This window comes from Passer domesticus, chromosome 3 (genome assembly GCF_036417665.1).
Source record: "Passer domesticus isolate bPasDom1 chromosome 3, bPasDom1.hap1, whole genome shotgun sequence".
In the NCBI taxonomy this organism is placed as follows: Eukaryota; Metazoa; Chordata; class Aves; order Passeriformes; family Passeridae; genus Passer; species Passer domesticus.
The window spans coordinates 34,861,885-34,873,658 of record NC_087476.1 but is presented as its reverse complement, the minus strand read 5'-3'; the positions used below and the strand labels follow the sequence as shown (position 1 = coordinate 34,873,658).

Sequence of the window (11,774 nt, the reverse complement as noted above, 5' to 3'; positions counted from 1 at the left end):
TAGTGATGAAAAGATAACACTATCAAGATTTCCTATCCTTCAGATAAGCAGGCTTTGGAATCTAGAAATATTTTACATTCTTGATTCCCAGCCAATTCAGGAAATTAATTTTAACAGGGTATTTCAAGGAAGATTTGCTTGATTTTAAACAGTTTGAAGAGAAGGAATGTGAGTTTTCACGCCTTCATGTAGGTCATTTAAGTCACTCCAGAGTGTCTGTATATTCAAAATACTGGCATTTTAAATCACCTTTGAAATCTATTACTCCTCACATTAGTTTTGTTCTTGTGAGATTTAAAGACATCAAGTGAATAGTTGGGCCTCTATAGTTTTGGTGTATTTTTTGTAGAAATAGAAAAACCCTTAGAAAATGGCACTATTATGACAAACACTGAAAAATGGTTAGATGCTTATTTTGAGCATTATTTAATCTTCTTGAAACAGCCAGAATATCTTCTGAGAACATGCTGCACTGCTGCATGCATATTTTAATTGCCTTGTGCTAGATTTACTATAATAACAAGGACATGGTCTACCAGTCAAAATGTTAACACTGGCATGTGGGAAAATTGAAGTCTCATTCTACTCCCGTATGCCTACTGTGAAGCATAAGTGAGTGGCTATGTAGATATGTAACTACTTCTATATGTCTCGTCCTAATTTACATCTGACTTGAGAAGTGCTGGAAGTTCCTAATGGTACCATGCATATGTGGACATTTTCTCACAGTGCTTCAACATCTCCAAGATGGGCCAGGCATGGCTTTTTTACTGTGACACCTGGAAAATGGAATGTTGACTAACAGAAATTGTATCAGGCATTCTTACTGTTTTATTGATTTTTATATATATTATGTATGTAGCATGCTGAAATAATTTTAGTATTTCTATGAACCCAGCAAGGGATTCCAAAATCTTAGGATTGTGCAGTCTTAGGATACTTACTACCAGTTGTTGAAGTTCAACAGTTTAACTAAATTTAATGCATGTAGGATAAAGCTCTTAACAAAAAGGGATAAAGTGTGAGAGGTATGAAGCAAGTTCTGAGTAAAAATCCTACTGGTCAAACAGCTATAAGCCTTAGTAGAAGGAGAGTCAGAAACTCTCAGAAGAGCGAGATCAAAGAAAGCTGGTGAATTCATGAGGAGGAACAGCCTTTTGTGGCTCTAATGAAATTCCTGTAAAAATGCCTGCATTTTCAGAGAATTTGTCACTCTCAGCTGTGTACTACCTGCAGAATCATGTAACACTCCACGTTGGATAGGATGTCCGAAGTTCATCTGGACCAACTTTCTGCTGTCAACAGACTGACTTTCAAAGCTGGATTGTTCACAGCCTCATCAAGTTTTGAAATGCTGCAGGCATGAAACTCTTCAACCTCTCTTGGCAGCCCGCTTGAGTGCTCACCACCCTTCTGCTTGAAAATGTTGTGTTTAAGCCTGATGTTCTCTGGGTGCACCTTGCTACTGCCACCTCCTAGCACTGCACTCCTCATCTGTGAGAAGACCCATCTTCTGGCCTGGGTGCGGTGTGTGCTGGGGTCCTTGTTTGGGCCAGCAAGGCAGGCAAGGTGTCACCAGTTGTGGCTCGTCCCACCACCCCCACTGAAGGAGGAGGGCAGGCTGGGGCAGCCAAGGGCAGCCCTGTCCACGTGTGCTGTGCTGCTGAGGCTGGTCTGAGGATGTCAAGTGGGGTCAGCCCAGTGAGGGTAACCAGGGTCAGGAACAGCCTCATGACTGTTGAGTGACTCCGTAGTGACGAGGCTGTGGAGGCCAGGCTGGCAAGTCAGCCCATGAGTGGTCAGGGACAGCCTCATGACTGCTGAGTGACTCTGTAGTGACAAGGCTGTGGAGGCCAGGCTGACAAGTCAGCCCACAGGCGGTCAGGGTCCAGGACAGCAGGGCCCATGGCCAGGCCCAGGTAAGGATGTGGTGCTGCTGGGGCAGTGATCGATGACCCTGAGAGCTGATATGGGGTATTGAACCATGGCAGGGTGGGCGGGAGCCCTGGGAGTGTGGGCAGGGACAGGCAGGCTGGCAGCGCTCAGTGTTGGTACTTGGACGTTTCAAACCTTCTGCTAGATTCTGCTCTTAACTTCAGGAGTGCATTGTCTACTTTGAAGTATATCTTTTTCAAAAACCACCTTCGTGTTATAAAAATCTCTTCAAGATAATAAAAAAATCATTATTAAACAACAACCTCATACTGCTTATACAGTTCAATTTTTGCTTCTCCTTTAGCCTAACTAAAAACATATGTCCCAATGATGAAAAATTCAACTTCATTTTCAAATTACCTAGCACAAGTCTGGATTGCTACCCACTGCTGTAAAATGTTTATGTTACAGAGACTTTAAAATGCTTCAATTAGTTTGTAGATCATGAAACAATTAATCTTTTTTAAAACTAACCTCTGTCCCTGCCAAATTTGACTTGGTATTGCCAACCCAACAAAAAAATTTATAACTCAATAAAAATTTGTAACTCAGTAAACAAATGTATAGGAACAAATGTTTCTATAAATACATGAGCAGCAAAAGGAGGGTTAAAGGAGCATCTCCATCATTTATTTAGTCACTGTCCCTGGAGGCATTTAAAAGTGGTGTAGGCGTGTCACTTAGGGCCATGGTTTAATGTTGGACTTGGCAGTGCTGGGTTAACAGTTGGACTCAGTGATCTTAAAAGTCTCTCCCAATGAACTCACCCAACCTCTATCCCCACAAAAAAGGACCTGGGGTTATACTGGATCACAAGCCCAGCAGGAGTTAACAGTGTTGCACTATTGCAAAAAAGCAAACATTGTGCTGACAAGTATGGAGGGCACTGGCACGCTTCAAACATATGAAGTAACTTTCCATTGATTCAGGGCTGATGAGGTCTTGCCTGGAGTACTGTGACCCCAGAGTGAGCACCCAGCTGCTACTGGTAATAGTTTGACTACAGATCTTAATGGGTAAGTCAGACACAACACACAAATACCACCCTAAAAGTAGTTAACTGCATGTTCTCATTGGGACACAGGAGTTCCCTTCCTCTTCTTCCAAACTGGTAGCCCTGAAAGATAACCCCTCCCCAGTGTCACAGTAGGATATACAGCTCCCAAAATCAACAGTGTTCAAAAAATAGTTTGAGAGAGTCCAAATCCTCTGATCACTCATAGTGTAACACAAAGATATTTCCCAAGTTCCATTCTTAGATATTTAAATGCATTGAGTCATCTTAATTAAAGAATTTTTTTCCCTGTACTTATCCATCCTTACTACTGGCTTGAAAAAGCAGGTTGTCAAGTTCCTGGCTGAGATAAGAGTTAATTTTCTTCCTAATATCTGGTAGAGTGTTGCATTTTGGGTTTAGTAGGAGAATCATGCTGATAACACTGATGTTTCAGCTGTTGCCCAAGAGTGTTCACCCTCAGCCAAGGACTTTTCATTCTCTCATACTCTGCCAACACGGAGACACAAAAGAAGCTGGGAGGGAGCATAGCCAGGACAGCTGACAAAGGGATATTCCATACCATACAACATCATCCTAATTAAATTAAATCGGGGGATTTGGTCACGAGGGGCCAATTGCTGCTCAGGGATGGGCTGGAGTTTGGTCAGAAGGTGGTCAGCAATTGTCTTGTGCATCACTTGTTTTTTTTGGGTTTTACTCCTCTTTTTTTGTTACCTCGCTTTTAATTACTATTATTGCACTGTATTTTACTTCATTTTGTTTATCAAACTGTTCTTAACCCATATGTTTTACCATTTTTTGAGTTCTCCCCCTCTCAGGAAGTGAGTGAGTAGCTGCATAGTGCTTAGTTTCTGGCTGGGGTTAAATCACACCACCAATCTTCCTTCTAGTCTTTTTCTTTTTTCCTAGGATTGTTTCAAGTGGAGCTTGAATATATGTCCTTAGTACATATGAGAGATTTAAGAGAAACAAGAAATACAGAAGGTGGAAAGAAACCAGAAGTACTTATGAAAAATCATGAGTAAGAGTTTTAAAAGTGTTCCATACAGAAACCATTTGAGAAAAAGAATTAAGTGCCTGGCAGAAACACACTAATAGTGTACAATGCCCACTAATAATCTGAATGTGGGCTAACATTTACCAAAAAATCTATATTGTGTACACAGCCATTACAAATAATTTGGTCACTTACAAAAGCTTTATTTATAGTCCTATAAATAGGACTATATTGTGCCATTATTATGCAATGCAGTCCTCTTTTGGAATAAATAATGACCTTTGACTGCAGATGTAACTGCTGAGCATTACTCCTTTGGAATTATTTATACAGTTTGAACATTTTGAGGTCCTAGAACAGCCACTCTAAAATTTCTCTTGATCAAAGATACTCTGTGAAGGCAATACAAATAAACAACTGAATTTGAAGGAAGGTATAACGTCTAGGAGAAAAGTAATCACTAACAGCAGACTTGGACAAATAAATCCCTACTAATCTCATTAAATGGTAAAATGTTCGAGGTCTCAAGTGGAAGATTTTTACAGGTGACAGGTGACACATGACACCATTTTTGCTTGTTTCTTTGGTCTTCCTTTTGAGCTGAAAAGATTTGTTGCCATTTTTACAACTCATTCATCTCAAAAGATAGTTATGATTTTGTTTTTATTAGTGTTTGAACATAAATGCAAATAAATAGTATTTTTAGGAAGATAGGGAGGAGTAAATTCACACTAAAAACACAGTAGTAAATGATTTCTCAATTCTGATTACATGCAAAAAAAGTATATATCCCAATAAATCTGACTTTATTTAGCTGCTTCATTACATACCTTTTATAAATTGGGCAAAGTGTCAGGACAAATGCTGGGATCAGACCTCTGAGCAGGTACTCACAATGATTGCAGTGACTTTTCACATAAATCAAAGAGGGTTTTTTTTATAAACAGTGTTGCAACATGAAGATTAAAATTACATCAGTAGACATTACTCTCAGATAAAATATTGCACTAGGCAAGCATTCTATCAGAATGGTTTCAGTGTACTCACAAAGAAAGGAGAAAGGATGTTTCTATGTTGCTTTTCAAGTTTATAACTAAGAAAGAACCGAGATGAAACCACATATGCCTGATACTTACTAAAAGTAATATTCAGGACTTGGGTGGGGAGGAAGGTATTTAGCTAGTCAGAGAAATCCAAGGAAAGCTGGATAACTGATCAGAAAGATTTCAGGTTTAAAGTTTTGAAGACAATTTTAATTTTAGTTTACTGCTTTCCATAATACTGAGATGGTGGAGCAAGGGACAAAGCTATTTACTGAATTTTCTGCTGACTTGCAAGTCAACTTTCCAGAATAGAGACTTGGAACGCTTCCAACTTTCCTTTGTTAGTTATCTGCAAAGAAACTTCTCAGAGCTACTTAATAGGAAATTTGGTAAAAGCCAGATTCTGTGGAAGTATTTTTTTTTAATAAAAGATTAATCAGTAGGCCTTGTATCCATTAGTGTATGGATACAAGGCCTACTGATTAAATGTGGAGAGGTAAGTTTGAAAGAGCTGCAGAATTTGTATCTGTTCATTGCTGCCTGACAACAGAAACAAAACCCTTCTAAATTAATCCTCTAGTCACACATCTAAAGCTGTGCAAATTCTCCAGCAGGACTACAGCATCCATATGGAAATTATTTTTGCTTACATACTTGAATTTAGATGAATAAGGCCACAGTGATGCAGCACACAATGGGTTGCACGCAAAGAATTTCAGAACATAGTGAAAACAAATGTCAGGGCTAGCGGTACAAACCAGCTAAGCACCTGCTCTGCCCCGGTGCTCTCCATCCTGACCAGGCACAACCCCAGCCACCACAGCTAATTACATCAAACATGTGCTCCGGACTGTACGAAGCTATGCAGCCCGTCCCCTTCGGGAAAGATTGGATTTCACGGCCATTTAAATAGCAGAAGGAAAGTGAAACTTGAACGTGACCCAAGCGCAGAGGCCCGGCTCCTGCGTGAGGCCGCGCCAGGGGGGTCAGCGGTGTCCGGGCCCATGGGGTCCGGCCGCGGCGCTCGGCAGCCCCTGCGCCGAACCCGGCGTGACGAGGCAGAGCCGCCTGCCAGCCCCCCGCAGCAGGTGATCCCGGACCGGCCTTCTTCTCCGGGGGCCCCTCCGCTGCGCTAGAAGGCAGCGCAGCCTGCATCCCCGGGCAGGGCAGGGCTGCGGGCCCGCACCCCGCTGCCCTTCGCACCTGGGCGGCCGCCCGGCCGCCCGCGGAGCCGCCCGTGACTCAGCGGCTCGCCGGTGACCCCCTCCCGCGGCGGCGGCGCCTCGCCGCGGCTCTGCCCCCTCCCTCTCTCCCTCCCGCCCTCCGGTAGGATCATCCCACCCCGCCGGGCGGTCACCTCAGCAGGAGGAGCCGCCGCCACTTTGCCTCCGCTCCGGCAGCGACCTGACGGCAGTCAGCCCCGCCGCGCCGCACCATGCAAGCAGGGAAGGGAGACCAGAAGAAGCGGGACGGCGCCCGGACCCTGCAGCTCACCATGAAGCGGGGCTACGAGGTGCTCCGCGACCCCCACCTCAACAAGGTAGGGGCGGGCAGGGCAGGTGCGCCGCTGGGCGAGGAGGGCGGCTGCCCTCGCCCTCGCCGCGGCCCCGCGGGTGACGGGCGGTCCTGCCGGGGGCTGCCCGCGGAGCCGGGCCCGGGGCCGCCGCTCGCCGCCGCCACCTGTCACGGCGCTGCGGCCGCCGGGCCGGGGCCGGGGCCGGGGGCGCGGGGCAGCCGCACTTCCTGCGGGCCCGGCGCCGCTTCCTCTTCCTCCGGGCGGCGGGGGGCGGCCGGTGCCCTGCCCGCCGCCGCCTCTGCGGGCCCGGGCCGCGGAGCCATCCCTCGGCAGCCCCGGGGGACTGGAGCTGCAGCAGCAGCACGGGAGGAGGAGGATGCTGCTGAAAGTTACGCCGCTCTGATGCGAGTTCCTGCTGCCGTGCTTCTGTTTTCCCGGTACCCTCCTTCTTTTCCAATCCTCTTCTGCACGGATGCCACACCTCGTTTCCTGCGGGCAGAAGTGGCTGTTGGTGCTGTCCTGCGTTTTCTCCCCTGGCAGGGTGGAAATGTGTTTATCGCAACTATTCCTCTTGGAGCTCTAAAATGCAACTGCAGTTTCCTCCCCGCTCTGCATCAGCTAATGCAGTCAGCTTTTCTGAGAGATGCCACAGCACAGCAAAACCTTTTTGACGCGTTTCCAGTTTGCTTAAGAATGATAATTCAGCTTCATCAAACTTTCTAAACGTGTAAAACTCATATGGGAAACATAAAACTGAGTAGAGAAGTGTTTGCACAACTGCCTTGATAAAGATGCAAAGTTCATCTAATAGAATAATTAAATTGATATGACAAACCCTGAATTTGCTGCCAAAATGAAAATTGGTTAAAGGTAGGTAATGAGCCACACCTAGCACATGAAGCCTTGGTCAGACCCTTACCTCCAAATTTCACCTTGCACATTAGCTGGAATGGTGCTCTGATTTGTCCATCCGCATTAGAATATATATACAGTCATTTTGCTTATTGACAGGTTGGATAAATTGACAAAAATTGTGTCTCTCGTTTTACTGGACAGGTTGACTCATCACTAAAAGCTCCATGTGTAAGTTAGATGAATACTGCTTTTATTAGTCTTGGTGCTTGACTACAAAGTTTCCTTAGAGGCTGTCTTAAGTCTGTGTAGGCCTGAGAAGGTCTCCTGAGGTCAGGAGAAAGGAAAATTTACCAAAATATAGCTCTCCCAAGAAGAAACCAGGCTGTTTTGCCTGAGTTTGCATTTAAGCAGCTGTAATATTAATGGAAAAAGTCTGATTCAGCATAGCCAGGAAGGCCAACCCAACAGAAAACTCACCTTGTTTAAAGAAATAAAAGGGGCCTGTTCTAAAATGCATGGACTGAAGGTCAGTCAGAGGCAGGCTCATTGTGATGCTTACACACCTTACATCTTGCCTCTGGACAGTGTACAGAAGGGATGGGTCATCACAGATGAGGTGCTAAAGAGGAAGGACATTACTTGATTTTAATATACAGGAGAGAGGAGTTACAGAATATTCTGAGTTGGAAGAGACCCACAAGGATTATCAAGTCTGGCTCTTTAAGTGAACAGCTTGTGTGAAGATCAGACTGCCAGCCTTGGCGGGTTAGCACCATTCTCTTCCTGGGTTAGGCTTTATTCTTTCATACTCTCTCAGTTGTGGTATAGCACATGTGTACCATAAAGCAGAGAAGCAGGAAAAGATTGTTGTTCATTACCAGTGAACAGAATTTGATGTTAGAAATGCTCAGCTGAAAAATCTGGTCTTTGTGCCTGTGAGAAAAGTCTGGTCTTCGTCTGGTGAAGGATAGGTAATCCCGTTTTCTGACTGAGACAGGTGATATTTTTGTGGGTGTCGATGTACTACACCCTAATATGTGTACATTTGATTCTGTGTAGGTGCACTAAATTCAGATATGTTGAGGGCTGCTCACATGGTTGTCAGTTTGATAGCTTGTGGCCTGCTTGCACACATGGACCTGCTACTCTTAGTTCACTTTCTTTTGTCAAGGCCGTTAAACAAGCATCAGGTTGCTGAGAATTCAATTCAAAGTAGATAAAATATTTCCTTTAATGATTCTAAAGTACAGGGATTTCTTGCAGTCCTGCAAGGTGCCAGAACTTTCTGCTATCTTGGCCCTGTCAAGGAGTTGCAATTTCTTAGGGTCAGCACTTTCTTTTGGATATGGTGCCAGTTTTAAGTGGCCTATTTCCACTTATGTGGCAGAAGTAGACTGTAAGTACTAAATAGTGGTATCTAGCAGCGACTTGTAGAAAGGAAGGCAGAGGTAAAAAACTGAGTTGTTTTACCTGCTTGCCAGCTTCAGCTTGGAAGCTTCAGGATGTGGGAGCTTGGGGCCTGTGTCCTCAAGTAACACATTCCTTTTCTCAGACAAATTGAAAATTTTACATGGAACCATTCATACTTGAATATTTTTAAAAACAGATGTAAGGAGAAATAAGTGCTAGATTTAAAAAGAAAAAAAAAACCCAAGCAAAACAGAAAACTCAATCCCAAAACCCTATCTCTATTTAGGTGCTCCATTTGAGTGTCCCACTCATTCAATAATAAAACTGGATTTCTGCACACTTGTCCCTTTTTATACTTAATCTTCCTGGCTTTTGAGAGAAAAGGATGTGTGAATGCCAGGGTAAACTCAAATTTCTTATTTTTTGCTTGGCCTCTACTTCTGCTTGGATGGCAAAATTGACTCCCTAAGCAATGTCATTTGTAAATCCTTAATGTTTGACTATGTTAGTAATTCACAAACATGTCCAATCGTCAGAGGGAAAAGTTCAATAAAAAATGTTTGCTGGTTTTGTGATTTGTTTCCACTCCCTTCCCTCCCCACCCCCTACAAAGCATTTTGGGTCCCTGAATGGTTTGTGCCATCTCAGCAGCAGTGATACATCAGAAATCATGACAAACAGTGGATTGTAACAGACTGAATTTAATTACTTGAGGATGTGTGTCCAAGTATATGGACAATAATTGTAATTCAGTTTATTGTCTGAAATTTTAGGCTGTTAGTGTTTAAAAGTATATTTAGAACCTTTCTGGTAATTGTCTGTCTTTTTCCCTTAGGCAACCAAACACATTGTAAATAGCAGTTACAAGGAAAACAAACACAGTTTCACTTCTTTTCACTGAAATAGATTTGGCTGGGAGTTGTATGCTCTTTAAGCTGATGAGCTACAGAAGTGTGGAAGTAATTTGCTCTTTCCCTACTGTAAATCTCATGCATGCTTTGTTCAGTGGACAAGTTTACAGTTTTAAGGCTCGCAAACCATTTAATACTACAGTTTCATCTTTTATTTTTTACCTTTTAATATTTAAGCAAATAATATTTTCCTGTAAACTGGTTATTTTCAGAATCTTGGTGTGAAGATAGACAATCACGTATTTCAATACAAAACTTTCCCAATAGCCTGTATTGGTTATCAAGTGTAAACTCTTCCCTGACTGAGAAACTTTGCCATTGGAGAAATGCAATTCCAGGCTGCTTTTATATTCCTGCAGAGCAATTCAGTGAGCAGTAAATAAGTGACTCTATTAAATCTGAGTGCTGGAGGGCTCTTTCTCCTCCCCAGTTATCTAATTTTAATTCCTCTACTGAGTGACTGCTGTTGTCATTGCTGAGTATAATGTGCGTGCAAACTATTTTCTTTCTCTTTATTTAAGTTGCACTAAAGCACTGTAGAATTTCAGAACAGACTGTCTGATAGGGCTGCTGAATATCTGAGAGCACTCAGTGTCCATCCCACCTGCAATTGCATTGGTGTTTTACCCTTATGTCTCCCAGATGTGATGCCCCTGAGCCTTAGCAGGTTCTCACTAAGTGACATTAGTTGTTGGCTGGAGTTGATTGTCAGTGCATTGACTTCCCATGGGATTTCCTCTAGAAGGACCATATTGGAACAGAGCGAAGGTCCATTCATCCCAGTGTCTTATTTCTAACAGTGGCTCAACTGGAACCCTCAGGAGAGGCAGAAGAGTGAAGGTGACTCTGGTGAATAATCAGTTCCAGGCTGAGGAAATGAGCAGGTGATTAGAGGGTCATTAAGATATGAACGTATATCTCTCCTATCAGTTTACACATGCTAGGTGTACTAATTTACTAAAAATCAATTGCAAACTTCTTAGAGAGACTCACGGACTTCCCATTTTGCTCTACATTTCACACAGTGGGATGAGCAAGCTTGTGAAATACAGATAGATTATGTTCTGTACACAACGAGTTGCCTCTATAAAAGCAAATTTGATTTTGATTGGGTGACGTATGAAAAAGGTTTTATGACTTTGACATTAGTTGGCAACCCTGCAACAGGTCTCAGAAAAACCAAACCTCAGTAAAAAATCAGAAGTATTCCAGGGAGATTTTCTCTATCTGATAGGTAAAATACAAGATCCATTTAAGAACTTCCTTTAAATAAATCTATTCCTTTATCAAATATCAAGCAATAGAAAATTATTTTTCCATCCATAGATAATGTTCGTATTTTCATATCTTAAACTTGTGTGTGCTTTGGGTGGGTCTTGTGGAGTGGCCAATGCCCAGTGAATATTGCCATTGCCTTGCCTCTAGATAGCTGTTCTGGAAGAAAGCTGATGACATTGGGGATGGAAGAGGAAAACACTTCTTTAAATTGCATATTAGAATTATCTACAATTTGTAAATTTGTAATTAATTTGTGAGATAAAATTAAATAATCCCTTGCAATATGAAGTAACTTCCAAAAAATCTAAGTGGTAGTAGGAATGAGAGTGCTTTTTAGATGAGAAAATTGTTAGTTCCATGTGAAAATAAAGATATAATTTGAGGAATTCTTTTTAGTATAGCTGCTGATCGCTCTTACTGTGTTCTACTTCCTTTAACTTTTTGCCCTTTAAAAACTTTGAAGTTTTTAAAAGTAGGTGTTCTTGGTTCTTTCCAGATCATATAGCAGAGCAATTCTGATCTTGGCAGGGATAACCTACCAAGGTTAGGTTATCTTGATAGGGATAACCCTGTGATTTTTCAGGTCTTTAACAAGAGTATGTGGTATAGTGGTTGTGCTAGCACAAAAAGTGAATAAATCTGGTCTTTGAAGCATTTTAGAGTGAACTTCTCTAAATTTTGCCCGTGTGTTTGACAAGAATTACATTTTTTATCTCTTACTGGAATATTCGACACTAGTTGCTGTTCTGTGAAATGGCAGCTTAAAACAGGAGGTTCTTCAAGTGTGAGGTTGGCTCATGCAAGAACTGTT

General features: G+C 42.7%; 1 protein-coding gene across 3 annotated transcripts in view; it reads left to right on the top strand.

Annotated features, from left to right (window-relative positions):
* The first annotated feature begins 6,314 nt into the window (after positions 1-6,314).
* The window catches only part of ME1 (malic enzyme 1), a 154,033-nt gene continuing 148,573 nt past the window's right edge, over positions 6,315-11,774 (top strand). Inside the window, exon 1 of one of the 3 annotated variants that reach the window (XM_064412539.1) lies at positions 6,315-6,533. In XM_064412539.1, coding sequence (XP_064268609.1) covers positions 6,429-6,533 — 105 coding nt within the window. In that variant the 5' untranslated portion in view covers positions 6,315-6,428. Of the gene's footprint in view, positions 6,534-6,807; positions 6,947-7,354; positions 7,380-11,774 lie in introns of those variants that run through there. The other 2 variants (XM_064412540.1, XM_064412541.1) reach the window with 2 other exon arrangements.